This window comes from Solanum verrucosum, unplaced genomic scaffold (genome assembly GCF_900185275.1).
Source record: "Solanum verrucosum unplaced genomic scaffold, falcon-dt-bn FXZP01000279.1, whole genome shotgun sequence".
In the NCBI taxonomy this organism is placed as follows: domain Eukaryota; kingdom Viridiplantae; phylum Streptophyta; class Magnoliopsida; order Solanales; family Solanaceae; genus Solanum; species Solanum verrucosum.
In genome coordinates, this window is record NW_026020289.1 from 639563 (window position 1) to 655695 (window position 16133).

At 30.1% G+C, this 16133-nt stretch overlaps 1 protein-coding gene and 1 pseudogene across 1 annotated transcript; both read right to left on the reverse strand.

Annotated features, from left to right (window-relative positions):
* Positions 1–8662: 8662 nt before the first annotated feature.
* On the reverse strand, positions 8663–10611 carry LOC125834374 (RHOMBOID-like protein 3; annotated as a pseudogene).
* Positions 10612–10696: 85 nt separating this feature from the next.
* Positions 10697–12014, reverse strand: LOC125834347 (uncharacterized). The gene is made up of 2 exons (XM_049513501.1): positions 10950–12014; positions 10697–10851 (listed from the first exon to the last, which is right to left on the reverse strand). Exons 1-2 carry the CDS (start codon positions 11827–11829, stop codon positions 10697–10699), a joined length of 1035 nt encoding a protein of 344 aa, XP_049369458.1. The 5' UTR covers positions 11830–12014.
* Between the last annotated feature and the right edge of the window lie 4119 nt (positions 12015–16133).

Here is a 16133-nt window from a genome sequence, read left to right on the forward strand (position 1 = left end):
TTAGAAAGCAATGATATTATATATGAATTATCGGAAAATGAAAGGGAAAATAATCCAGTAATAGAATCAGATAATGAATACGATATCAATGACTGAAACAGATATACAAATAATAACTAAAGAAGAATATCAAGATGAAGAATCGACAGAACAAAAAATAATATTTGATAATAATATATTTGAACAAATAAAAGGAAAAGAATTAGACCTAAGCGTAGAAAAAATATTCGAAATACCAACAATAAGAAATTGGTTTAAACGACAAAAAGAAGAGTATTATGTAGTAAGTCAAAGAGAACATATCATAGATTGCAAATACACCAAAGGAAATGCTAAAATACCAATAATAAATAAACAAATAATAAACAAAGAAATACAAGATCTTAAGGCTAAAAATCCAATTAAATATGTACATTTAGGAGGAACATAAATACTAATAAAAACATGTTTTAGAGAAGGAATAAATACACACATAGAAATATACTTAGCGGATGATAGAATTATACAACCTATAGAAAAAAGTATAATAAGTGCAGTAAAAGGTAACCTCATATACCAAAAATTTAAATTTATAATAAGTGCTAACTACTCAGTAGCAATAAATAACAGAAACATAGATAAATCACTAGTATTATATTGGAGAATGTCAGGGATAGAATTAGCCCCGGGAAGTAAAATATTTACAGCTAGATGTAAAAACTTATATGTTTTAACAACAAAACATAAAATAACAGCAAAAAATAAAATAAAAAAAATAAAAATAGAAAATCCTTTTGAAAGGATAGTTACAGTCATAGATAATAATGATTATAGTTATAACGAAATTGATATAGAAGAAGATTTGGAAATAGTAAAAGAAAGACTAAGTACATAAAAAAGAATAAATAATGAGATACCCCAAATGTCATAAAAAATGAGTACCTCAAGAATAATAGATAAAACCCCACAAAAATCAATGGAAGAAGAAATAAAACCATATCATTATTACATAACGGGAATAATGGAACAATAAAAATATTTAATATTAATAAGTACAGGACTAGAAGAAAACTATATTACAAGAGAATTAGTAACGGAAGATGAAATAATAACTACTGAACAAATATGCCCCGAACTACCAAAAGCATTAATGTATACCGAAGAAACTATAGAATAGGAAATAATCATTGGAGGCGTACCAATAGTAATAAAATTTAAAATATATCAAGGAGATGAAAATATCACTTTAGGAATAAAATGGCTAGAACAAGTAAAACCATATAATCTAGAAGACAAACAATTAATAATAAATTATGAAAATAAAAGAGTAATAATAAAAAGGACTTTAGTATGATAAAAATTTGAAAATATACATACTTGCAAAGATAATAATAGAGGGATATTACAACAGATATTATACACCAATGATAGATATGGGAGCAGAAGCTAAAATATGTAAATACAATTGTTTACCACAAGATAAGTGGGAAAAATTAAAAACACCGATAGTAGTAACATGATTTAATAATGAAGGAAGCATGATCACATATAAGGCAAAAAATATAAAAGTACAAATATGGGATAATATACTAACTATAGATGAAATATATAACTTTGAATTAACTACAAAAGATATGTTATTAGGAATGCCATTTTTAGAAAAATTATACCCACATATAATAACAAAAACACACTGGTGGTTCACAACACCATGTAAACAAAAAATAGGAGCAAAAAGAGTAAATAACAAAAAACGAAAGACAACAGAGTGGATAAAAGGAAGTGAAAAAATTACACAAAAATTAGAAAATATAAAAGAAGAAGACCCTAAAATAGAATTAATTATATTCTCTATAGATAAAGTAAAAATAATCCAAGATAAGTTAGAATTATTATATAGTGAGGATCCTTTACAAGGATGGGAGAAACATAAAACAAAAGTAAAAATTGAGCTAATTGATAATAATAGTATAATAACCTAAAAACCATTAAAGTATAATTTTAATGATTTAACCGAATTTAAGATACATATAAATGAATTACTAGAAAAAAGATATATACAAGAAAGCAATAGTAAGCACACATGCCCGACATTTATCGTAAATAAACATAGTGAACAAAAAAGAGGTAAAAGTAGAATGTTTATTGATTATAGAAACTTGAATGCAAAAATTAAAACATATAATTACCCGATACCAAATAAAATACTAAAGATAAGACAAATACAAGGATATAATTATTTTAGCAAATTTGATTGTAAATTAGGATTTTACTACTTAAAGTTAGAAGAAGAATCTAAAAAAGTAACAACATTCACTGTACCACAAGGATTCTATGAATGGAATGTATTACCATTTGGATATAAAAATGCACCAGGTAGATATCAACACTTTATGGATAACTACTTTAAACAATTAGAAAATTGTGTAGTATATATTGATGATATATTACTATATTCTAAAACCCAAGATGAACACATAAGATTATTAGAATAATTCATACATATTATAGAATATTCAGGCATAAGTCTAAGTAAAAAGAAAGCAGACATAATGAAAAAATCAAATAGAATTCCTAGGAAAAGAAATAGATAAAAATGGAATACAAATGCAAACGCATATAGTACAAAAAATAATTAACTCAAATGAACAGCTAGATACGAAAAAGAAATTACAATCATTTCTAGGACTAGTAAATCAAGTAAGAGAATACATACCAAAATTAGCAGAGAATTTAAAACCATTACAACAAAAATTAAAGAAAGATATAGAATATCAGTTTGATAAAAAAGACCAAATACAAATACAAAAGGTAAAATTATTATGTAAAAACTTACCTAAACTATACTTTCCAGATGAAAACAAAAGATTTACTTATATAATAAAATCAGATGCGAGTGAAAAAAGTTATGGAGGAATATTAAAATACAGGTGTGATGGCAATATGATAGAACATCACTGCAAGTATTATTCAGGAACATTTAATAATACAGAAATAAAATGGGAAATAAATAGAAAAGAATTATATTCGGTATATAAGTGTTTATTATCATTTGAACCATATATAGTATATAACAAATTCATTATAAGAACAGATAATACACAAGTAAATGGTGGCTAACAAGAAAAATACAAGATTCGGTAACAACAAAAGAAATAAGGAGATTGGTATTAAATATATTAAATTTTACATTTACAATTGAAGTAATAAAAACTGATAAGAATGTTATTGCAGATTACCTATCACGACAAAGCTACTCAGACTGAGACTGAGGAAGAAGATACAATTGAAAAGATACTCAAAGCTATTACTACACTTTGTACAAAAGTGGATAGTATGGACAACGAGATACAAAAACTAAAGACTAATGAAGATAATCTAAATCTAAAGCTAGTATACGTCAGTAGCATGACTATAAAAAATGGGAGCTATGTCGATCGGAAGACAGAAAAAATCCAGAGCTAAAAGGTGACGTTGGGAAACACCTAAAAACCCATAACATTTGTTTAAATACAGTTGAGGTACAAGCCAACGAGTTAGTGAAAAACATAAGAACTCAAACTTAAACCAGATATTCGAAAAACCATTTACCCCAAGGCCAACACAAAAAAACATATTGATTATAGAACCACAAACTTCTACATACGCGGATAGCCTACACCATGACAAAAGGACATATAACCATATTACGGAACCTATATAGAAAATATATACAAAATCCAAACATTTTTAAATCTTAAACCCAGATCTACTACAACCCAAGAACCCAACCAGGATTATTTAACCCAAAAATTACAAGGTTATAATAAACTGATTGCACAACCAAAAACTAAGCCAACTTAGTAAGGACATGTTACAACTATGGACTATTAAATACAGTATATACTTATGACGGAGAGGAACTAAGTGGAATACCAGAACTACATAAGCATTTATTACATATAAGAGAGTTACTAAGGGAAATTTATTCTATGTAAAATTAATACGGCAACAGCAGAGATATTATACGAAGAAATAAAACCTCTGATACAAGTGGTAAAGATAGGACTAACAAAAGATATGATAATACCGGAGATATCGAACAGCAACCAAAGATACAAAAAAGCGAGATACCCAGTTTTTATGCCAATAAGAGAATAATTGGTATATCAACCATCATACAAGAACTAGCAAATAATTATTTAAACGGGAACGTTATATGGAGCTACTATGCAAGAGATCAGTTAATGATTTATTCCAATTCAAGGGAGCTAAGGAAAGCAGATATGGATGAAGTCCAAAGATGGATTTTATCATTACTAAAACCAGAGGAACGACCTACGACAAGAGCACTAAAAGAAGGATTTATTTCAACAGAGTTATTAACCAGATATTGCAAACTAATTGGACACAAATACCCTGATCACATATGTTCGAAATGCAACGGTGAAGATAACATAATTCCAGATGTCGATTTAGAGTAAAAGAAGACGATGAAGATAAGATGCAGACAAGATAAGATAAGATATGGACAAAATAAAAAAGATAAGATGGCAGACAAAGTGGCAGAAAAGATAAAGGAAAGTTAAAGTTTTTTACTAAATTATGTAAAATAACGTGACAATGTAAATTATTAGTCAGCATTATTATTGTAAGAAAGACAAGGTAGTGTAAAATAGTCAATAAGTGTAAAATTATGCATGTGCATATTAAGGACAAGTGTAAAATTATTAGGAGACAAGGTTGTAAATAAGTCTTAATAAGATAGTAGTAGATTAGAATAGGAAACTATTCTAGAATAGTAGTAAATAGTAGTGGACAGATGTAAAAAACGTATTACGATATGTGTTTAGAATAGTTAATTTGTATGTCTATATATAGACTCAGTCGTAAACATTGTAAGGCAGGCAATGCCTAATATATAAAACACTCTTTTCAAAAAATTCTCTACAAAAAATTAAGTATTTAGATAAATGGAGCAACAATCTGAAATCCAATCAGATATTTCAGATAGCATGAATAAGCAAGAAGCAAAGGTATATTGTTCAAAAAATATGCGAAACTAATTTCATATATTCCTGAATATCATATATATGATTGAATAAATTTATGTTAGTTAATATGTATTAGAATTATTTGAATCATGATTTCTAGTTTATTAGCACACTGGAAACAAGGAGAAAACTTCTATACTATGCCATCCTAATGTTGAAACCGGTAGGCGAGGAAAGCCGTTTAGGGGAGTAAACAAAGTTGAGGCGCTGATAAGAAGGAAGTATCCGCTAAAGTATGATGCTAGTAGTGACAGGAGAACATGATAAACAGATAATCTAGTTCATAATGATCTAATATGAATTTAATCAATTATGAATATGATAGGAAGGAATAATTTGAAATAAAAAACCTGCATGATAAAGAACATGACTACATACGTTCATGATGAAATGATAAAAAACTATGAAACTTTAATCTTATATATACTTAAAGATATAAAAATAATCGAATCAAGAAGAATCATATGGGAAAAAATATTTAATGATAACGAATCAGAAGATATATTGAAGCAACAATGGTATGAAATAGAGCTACATGATTTAGACTACGAAAGAATAGAATGGTACGATTTAGAAATAAATTCAGACTAAAATGAACTACGAATATTTACAATATTGGACAGAATCTATGAAAGATATAAAACTATTGGAACAATTAATAGAAGAAAATGTATATATGTACCAAAGAACCCAAGATATGTTATACCTAGAATATATCATAAATAATATTAATGAAATATTCAGATTAAAACAACTATCGGAAAAATATTACAATAAATATTATTATGTTTTACCATGAATTTCGCACCTAATATTAAAGAAATATCAACATTAAGACACTTAGCAAAAGAATATTATAATAAAATCTTCAAAATAAATTACTCACCTACCACACTACCACTTCTATGAATTCCTCAGTTACCAATTCCGCACCGAAAAATGGTATTCAGTAGGTATTTTGGCATAGACAATATCTGTAAATTCAGCCCATAAGTTCTGAAATCCAGAGAAATAATCCTGAACAGAAAGACCTCCTTGAGAGTAATTAGCAATTTCATACTCTAACTGAAAGCGTCTTGTGCTATTATCTTGGTTGTAAACCTTTTGTAAGTAATCCCACATGGCCTTAGCTGTCTTGTATGGCCTGAGATTAAGAACAATAAGAGGGTCAATTGACCTTAGAATTCATGTCATCACCCGAGCATCTTTAATCTTCCATTCACCTAGCTTTGTTGCATCAGTAGGAGCAGGATTGCTTCCATCTATATGGCCCCATAGTTCTTTGCCGGTGACAAACAACTGAAACTGAAACTCCCAAGAAGAATCATTTTTTCCAGTAAAACGAACACTGAAGGATTCAAAGTGATGTGAATTCATGCTTTTGAATAGCTATGAAAACTATAAAGACTCAAGAAAGCAACTAGAATGACCAAGAACAAAATTCCCAGGTGGTAGGACTGATTGTCGATGAACAGTCAACCAAAAACCAAGATTTTCAAAAAAAAATTAGAAGGAACCACAGATGACTCTATGAAACAAGACAGCCAAGAGAAGGCTCTAATACCATGTCACTTTTCTACTAAATGTCTCTCAAAGTGAGAGTCTTTCCATTATATAGAGAAAATAAAGATTACACATCCCTAAAGATCTGCCATTCCTATCCGTAAAGATCATCTATTCTATCTCTACAAATCTGCTATTCAATCACTCTAAATCTGTCTTGCTATCCCTCCAAATTAGCTATTCTATCACAATATTTATTCCTTTGATTCTACAACAAATGTATATGATCATGCTAATTTATATCACTATATAATTACATTAATATATACAATCATTTAGTTGTCCATCATGCTAACAATTGTGTCTCAGTAAAGTGAAGCACGGACGGACAACATGGTCTGTAGAGTTGATTCGACAGTTAATTCTCAGGGTTAATTGAGTCTTTTCCTACTCTTTTAATTTTTATACTACATCATTTTTAGCCTATTTTGGGGAACTATAACCGTTTCTAAGACTCATATGTTGAACAAAATAAAATTGAGCAAGTAGCTAAGAGACTCTGCTGGAAAAAAGCTTGTTGAGAAGGATGATATCGCAATATATATGGCAGCGTTCAATCATATGAAGTGTACTGAATTTCAAAAGAGAAACAAAAACCCACCGATGTGTCCTGCCCAAGATCCTGATATTGCCTGGTTCGTGCTCCTTTTGATTTATCGTCACATTTGGTATTATCCTATAATCCGAATTCTATTAGCATTGATTATTTTGCGTCGATTTGATATTTGAAACTTGCTTAACTCCCTTGCCAGAAGTTGCAAATGAAAAATAGGTGGTCGGTGGACAATTGGAGAAGTGGCCTAAAAGATTACACGCAATACCACATAGGATAAGCAGAGGAACTGTAGATGGTGTCACAGAAGAAGTTTTCCAGAAGGATTCAGAGCTATGGAAAAGAAGAGTTTCTTATTACAAGTCAGTGAATAACCAGCTTGGCCAGCCTGCGTGATACAGAAACATCTTAGATATGAATGCATTCCTAGGTGGCTTTGCTGCAAATTTGGTCAATGATCATGTTTGGGTGATGAATATAGTTCCCGTTGAGGCTAAGGTCAATACACTTGGTGCCATTTATGAAAGAGAACTAATTGGGACATACCAGAGCTGGTAATTACTATGCTTCCTTCACATTTCCCCCTTAACCCCAGTAAATAGCAGCATTATGATTTTAGGTCGACTATAGCTATGTGCACAAAAAACTAGTACTATTGACAGAGTTAGATGTACATTTCAGTACATACGCTCTGAATTCAGAACTCATATTGTCTAAATTCTGGATCTACCTACCCCTAGTAGTTTTGCTTTTGTGATGAATATTAACTTTTTTCTATAGGTGTGAGGCTATGTCAACTTACCCAAGAACATATGATCTCATTCATGCTGATTCTGTATTTACCCTCTACGAAAACAGATAAATTATGAGTATCCTTATAACTGAAATATGTGCTTTTGAGTATCTTTATAACTGTATTGCTGCAAAGCCAAGTGATTGAATCTCAGGGTCAGCCACAGACATGCTTGGCATCACTTGGGAACCTGAACGTCTGTTCCCCATTTGTATTACCAGGACCATCGAATATGACTCCTAGCACAGAGTGTTGTGCTGCCCTCCAATGACTGGATCATGAGTGCATCTACAACACTGTTCGTGTTGATGCCCGCCTTCCCTCTCACTGCAACCTTTCTCCCATCTCTTGTACTCATCATCACTAGTCATTTTAGCATATTGAATTTGTTCCAAAGAAGTATTTGTTCCTTTTTTTTTCCAATTAGTGGAGTGTTAGTGAAACTTTCAACAAATAATCATATGTTAGGAAAATTAGGATTTTTTGGTGGTGTGATTTTTCTGTTAGTATACTCAAAGTCTTGGCAACACAACGATGTTTTTGTTGATTTTTTCTGTTATTTCTCTCAGGACTGAGAGGTACTTGATATGTGAGTTGAGAAAAAAGAAAAGGAAACCGCGAGATAGAAGAAACATTATATATTAAATATTCTAATAAATTAAGACGAACTAAATCAAACTGCCTAGTAGTACGTAGTAGAAAGAACAAAAAAGTGCTAAAACGAATAATAAACACTGTGCTTTACATGCCAAACTGGGAAGTTCCATCACATTTCCATAGAAAGGTGGGAACACAGCTGAGGTAGTGACACCAATGACAGTGATCATATATGTTCACTCCTCGAAATACCATCACCAATCCTATTGTAAACCTGCAGTTTCATGTAAACAAGATTATTTGGTCAGGTCCATCATCATCCTATCGGAAATACCAAATTTGTTGACACCAATAGATAGTAGAAAATACTTACACTGACCCTGTAACTAGTAGAATCAGAGAAAGCAGTCCAAAGACATTTCGGTAGGCCTTATATTTGGAGTAGACATGATCAACAACTGGAAGATTCTGATCATTTTCTGCCCGCCCTACATGAGGAGGCACGAGCAGAACAAATCTAAGGAGAAGTCCAGTCATGAATCCACCGATATGAGCAAAATTACCAACGTGAGGCAGCATTCCAGCTGCCAGATTTATGACAACTATCAGCAACAGAGTGAATAGTGCACCAACAGAGACGCTCCAATTTGCAATAATCTCTGAAAACTTAACTCCAATAAGGCCAACGAGAGCCCCAGAAGCACCAATAGAGACGCTCCACTGAATAAATTACGAGGTAAGTATGCTCCCCCCAATTCCTGAGAATAGGTATATGATACCAATGCGGACTGTCAAAGCAAAACAAGTTAATCAAATCAATATCAGCATAAAGCAAAAGAGGGTCAAAATTCACATATGAGAAGGCGCTGACATACCAAAACCATATTGTTGCTCAAGGTGTTTGGCAACAACCATAAAACCCATTGTACTTGCGAGTAGATGAATAAGACTAGCGTGCAACCATATACACGTGATAAGCCTCCATCCTTGATGATTATAGACCACTTTATTCCAATCAAGAGCACCAAGCCTCTCTAACCTTCATAAATTACAAAATGCATTCTTTTTGAAGACTCATTTCCTCATTACAATACAAGCAAAATACATATTATGCGAGGTAGAATGTTTTAAAACTTTTAATAAGCTAGAATTGCAAGACTCATACTTATTTCTAGGGAACCAAGACAAGAAACACGAAACTGAGTTCACGCGGGCGACAAAGTACGGTTTATGTGGTCTTGCCCTTTTCCAGACTCGTGCATAGGGGGTGTTTAGTGCACCGGGTTGCGATTCATACCATGTTATGTGAACATATTACTATTTGGGGAATCAAATAATTTTTTCTTTTGACTATAATTTTTTCAAACATCCTTTAAACATTTTGAATTATTGGCTATGTTCGACTTGTACTACTTTTCATAGAGTTTTCAAATATATAAATTTTATTTTAAAATATTGAACATGTTACATAAATTGGAAGAGGGATATAGTAGTACTTACATTGAAGAAGAAAGGCCAAAGAGAGGATTTGGACACTTTGAATCCTGCTTTTGACAATGAATGTAAAAGCTAAGTTGCTCGGACTCGGGTGCGGGTATCCGAGACGGATGCAAATCCGAGAGTCGGATTCGGCAAAATCCAAATTTTAAGATTCGTGGGTGCGAATCCGAGTATGGATACGGGTGCGGGGATACGGCTAAAAATTTTCAATATTATAAAAATATAGTTATGAAGATATTCTAAATTTGAAAGATATGTTGTGATAAACTTACATGTATTTTGTAGAATTCAATCTTCCATTCTTCAAGATGATATTACTCTTCCATTCTTCCTACAAAGACACAACAAAATAGAAACTAAACATTAAAAGCATTTACAAATTACAATAGAATAAATATAACTAAAAGAATCAATAAAAATTGAAAAGAAGAACTAACCTTAGAACATGGATAGTAACTCGTCTCTTGAAATAAAGTGAAAGTGAAAATACTGCAATTATTAAAATTTAAGATATCCACAAGATAGTTATCCACAATTTAGATATTCATAATTACTAATCAATATTCAATACGCCAAGTAAAAGTGTAAAACATACTATTTAACAAAAATCAAGAGATTGTGTCAACTTAATCCATAACTTAAAATTAACATAACAACAAAATATTGTCAATTATCAAGTTATTTAATTAAGTTAGCTATCTCTTCCACATCTTCTTCAACTTCTTCCAAATCTTCAAACTCTTCCTCAAATATCACACCTTCAAATTGAGGTTCATCTATTGAAAGCTCGGTTAGATCATTAGTTGTCTCATCAATATCAAATCGATCTCCACCTAAAATAAATTAAAAAGAATAAATATATTAGAAGATTTTATATAAAAAGAAAAAAAACATCATTTAAACTAAATAATTGAAGAAAATATAGACATACCAACATCCCAATATTTGCTTGGCCCATTTATATATTTCTCTTTCTTGCGAGACAACAACCGGAGATTATAATGTACAAACACTAAATCTTCGGCTCTTGAAGTTGCTAACTTATTTCTCTTGATATTGTGAATCAAAGAATATGTACTCCAATTTCTTTCACAACAAGAGGAAGAAGCCGGTTGAGTAAGCAACTTGTAAGCTAATTGTTGCAAAAGCGGAGCTGAGACCCCATGATTTGCCCACCAAGAAAGAGAATATTCATACATCATAGCCTCAATCACGTGAGGCTCACTAAAATAGCCACTTCCGCTACAAAAGGATCCATACTCGAATGAGACTTGTTTCATTTCATTAGAATCTTTAAAGTACCTTTGAAAGCACTTGACTCTATTCAATGAAATTTCACTATCTTCATTAGGAGCTAGCTTTCGAATTCCATTCTCTCCTTGAAGCCATGATTCATGATAATATTTGGGAACCAAAGAATGTGCCATACAATGTAGAGGTGTGTTACTTTTGTTCCACCTAGCCACAAGAATATCATGAATAGTATCACAAAAATTTGATTGACCGGAAATGAGATCTTTCCCCTCATGCTCAAAGATGACTTTCTTGACCTTCTCAATCATTGAGTCCCACATATCATAGATGAGATGTAATTTTGGACCATCAATAACTGCACTTCTTAGCATATCAACAATTGGTTCCGTAAATTTCAAGAAATAATCAATACTATCCCATTTTTCATCATTCATTATAAGGGATTTTATTTCACGTGTTTTGGCTTCAATTCCCTTATCCCCCTTATAATTCTTCCATTCATCATCCATGACCATTTTCTCCAAAGAAGATTTCACTTTGCGAATTCGGGTGGTCATAATGATGTGTGAGGCAAATCTTGTTTCACCAACCTTCAACAAACACAAATCCGAATATTTTTGAAAAGGTGCATGTGCCAAGTCATGGTTCACAACAAAGTTCTTCAAATTACTCACTTCACTAAGTAACTCTAAAATCCATTTACAATTAGTAAAGTGAGGTTATTTTTCCGAAGGTTGGCACATACTTTTCAAAGCTAGATTCAAACAATGAAAAAACACAAGGAGTCCAAAATATATGAGGATATTTTTGCTCCACAATAGTACCGGCAAGTTTCATATTACTTGCATTATCCGTAATAACTTGAACAACATTGTTTGAACCTACATTTTCTATTGCTTCAATAAATAAGTTAGCAATATATTCACCATCTTTTACGATTCCACTAGAATTGATTGAATTTAAAAACATTGGACCTCCACTAGATGATGCCATTATATTGATCAAAGGTCGTCTTTTAGTATCGGACCATCCATCCGAACAAATCAACAATCCTTTCTTTTTCCATGTACCTTTAATTGGTTGCAACTTTCTATCAATATGTGTTTTTTCTTGAGTTAAAAGAGTTGTCCTCAATCTATTATATGATGGGGGAATATAACCAGGAATGGAATTTTCGGCTAGAAACTTAGAATATTTTTTAAAATAAGGAGAGTTTGCAAAGTTGAACGATAAACCTGATGCGTAGAACATCCTAGCAGCTAATTTGTCGGCCATATTTCTCTCATAGATGCCGAATGATTTTCCTATAGCTCCATACTCGAACTCTTTCTCTTTTTTTGTTGAATTAAATCAGTCCCCTCCGGAAGTAATATATAATCAGCTTTGTTTCTTGCATCAACTTGAACAATGGTTCTTTTTCTTTCGGCTTGTTCATGCTCCATCTTCAAAGTCGCATATATATCACCACTACTTTCTTTACATATTTGAACACCATGACCTGATAATCTCAAAAGATGTGTTTTCATCCTAACTATTTTATTGTAATAGTTACAAGACCATGTTCTATTCCCACCCCCATTTGGAGCAATCGAAATAACTTTCACATGATTCCATAGAGGTTTATCATCAAAATCTACTCCTACACTTTTTGTAGGTCTCATAAAATATTTTCCTTTTTGACTACTTGATGCCATCTTGTTAAACAAAGGAAGATGAATTTTTTTTTGGTTTACAGTGAACTTGAATGAAAAAACAAAGAAGAAACTACTCTACTGGAAAATGAAAAGATTTTTGGTTTTAGGAGGGAAAAGTTGGTGACAATGGAAAGATTTTTGGACTAGATGATGGCTAATGGGATGTCATCTTTTTGATGTTTCTCTACTTGGAAGACTTTTTGAGCTTTTCTTTTTTTCAAGAGGGGTGTATGTATTGTGTACATATATTTTTACTATTTTAATTTGAATTGTTTTTATAGTTCTAATAGAAATAAAATTATTTTATCTAATTTTAATCTATGTGAGATCGTTTGGATAGAATGTTTTTATCTAACGAGACATGATCCTTGATCTGGATATATATATATATATATATTTCTAGTATTTCGATAGTTCGAAGCTTATAACAATAGAAAGAATCAAAAGATCTAGTAAGACGGGATCCTTAAAGCGCTTGTATTGATATGAAGAATTAAGTGATCTAGCGAGACATGATCCTTGATCTGGATATGATATTGTGCATGAAACTATATATATATATATATATATATATATATTTCTAGTATTTCAATAGTCCGAAGCTTGTATTGATTGAAAGAATCAAAACATATAGTAAGACGGGATCCTTAAAGCGCTTGTATTGATAGGAAGAATTAAGTGATCTAGCGAGACATGATCCTTGATCTGGATATGATATTGTGCGTGAAACTATATATATATATATATATATATTTCTAGTATTTTGATAGTTTGAAGTTTGTATTGATTGAAAGAATCAAAAGATTTAGTAAGACGGGATCCTTAAAGCGCTTGTATTGATAGGAAGAATTAAGTGATCTAGTGAAACATGATCCTTGATCTGGATATGATATTGTGCATGAAACTATATATATATATATATATATATATATATATATATATATATATATATATATTTCTAGTATTTCGATAGTTTGAAGCTTGTAATGATAGAAAGAATCAAAAGATCTAGTAAGACGGGATCCTTAAAGCGCTTGTATTGATAGGAAGAATTAAGTGATCTAGCGAGACATGATCCTTGATCTGGATATGATATTGTGCATGAAACTATATATATATATATACACACACACACACATATATATATATATTCTAGTATTTTGATAGTTCGAAGTTTGTATTGATTGAAAGAATCAAAAGATTTAGTAAGACGGGATCCTTAAAGCGCTTGTATTGATAGGAAGAATTAAGTGATCTAGCAAGACATGATCCTTGATCTGGATATGATATTGTGCGTGAAACTATATATATCTACATATATGTCTAGTATTTCGATAGTTTGAAACTTGTAATGATAGAAAGAATCAAAAGATCTAGTAAGACGGGATCCTTAAAGCGCTTGTATTGATAGGAAGAATTAAGTGATCTAGAGAGACATGATCCTTGATCTGGATATGATATTGTGCGTGAAACTTGATTTGGTTTGGTTTGATTTTTCTCTTTTCGATTTGAATTTTTTCGGTTCGATTATTTGGTTATGTCAATAATTAGAAACATAATCAAAGTTATATTTGCAATTTTATATATATATAATTTGGTTTTTTTCGGTTTCTCCCTTCTTTTTTCTAGAATCCGAAACCAAAACAAGAAACCAATCAATATAAATATTAATCCAAAATTAAATTAAAAAAATTAATCCAAATTAGAATACGATTCAAATTTAATGTAAATTATTAGCATGTATTTAAAAATATTTACATAATAATAGTAATATTAATCAGTAATTAATTCATGCAAGTAAATATTTACTCATAAAGCACCTTTCAAATAAAAATCTCTATAATATTGTTAGATCCCATTTTTCAATCCAACTCGTCCTATTTATATGGACAAAATATTTATCTTTCAAAATATTGTTCCCTTCTCTCCTTTTCTAACGTATCTTTTCCAATTTTCTTTATACATGTAAATTGTAATATTTCTTCATTTCATTTTCTCTTTATATATCTATATATATATATATATATATATAATAGGAGAGGTGATAACGCTTACGTGTCAGCACCACAAAAAACAATAATTGTTATTAATTAAAATAATTAATTATTAAAAATATTTTTTACTAAATAATTATTTAAAATAACACGTGTCATTTTAAAACTTCCCACTACTCCACAAGTTGATAAAGTATATAAGTTTTTTTTTAAAAATAATAATTAAAATTGTTCTAAAAATATGCAGTTGTAACGTGTTAGATTCCATTTTTTGTGGAAAGAGAAATTTAATTACCTTTACGTAACCTTTTTATTTAATACTCTACGATTAAATAATAACTTAAATATGGTGATTAACGTTTGTGTGTGTTTGATTCCCTTTTTTTGTGAAAAATATTTTAAATTAGTTAAACTTTATTATTTAAAATTAACATCTAATAAGTCCTTAAATTATAAACCCCTGTAAATTTCTTTAAAAATTGATCATTTAAATAATATTTAATATTTTAAGTTTTATATCAGGTTTTTTCTTATTTACATTTTAAAATAAATATTTTTTTTTAGAAAATTAAAAAATTCAACCAATAATAATAATAATAACAATAATAATAATAATAATAATAATAATAATAATAATATAAAAACACATCACCTAAATAGGGCGATTTAATAATCCTTTTTTTAAAAAAAAAAGTAATTATCTAACTAAATAGGGAGTTTAAAAAAATAAAACTTCTCATTTTTAGTCCTACTTATAAACAAATTGAAAAAAAATTAAAATTAAAATTATTTAAATTATTTCTCTAAAAAAACATACTAACTAAACAATGTGTTTAGTTTACGGGAAAATTTCTTCTTTGTTTTGTTTTCTTAAAATTATTTTTATTCTGACAATTAAAATTTAATAATAATAATAATAATAATAATAACAACAACAACAACAACAATTATAATAATAATATAAAAAACATCCACCTAAATAGGACATTTTGATCGTTATTTTGAAAAAAAAAAAAAAAGTAATTATCCAACTAAATAGGGAGTTTTAATATTTCCCATTACACTCCTACTTCTAAACAAATTGAAAAACTTTTAAATTAAAATTATTTCTTTTAAAAAAAGCACTAACTATTGTTTAGTTTACGTTAAATAAATATTTTATTTGCTTTTATT

Coding starts and splice junctions, on each gene's coding strand:
- LOC125834347 (XM_049513501.1), bottom strand. CDS start 11,829: ATGACCACCCGAATTCGCAAAGTGAAATCTTCTTTGGAGAAAATGGTC. Junction 10,852..10,949: donor AAGCAAATATTGGGATGTTG/GTATGTCTATAT, acceptor AATTTATTTTAG/GTGGAGATCGATTTGATATT.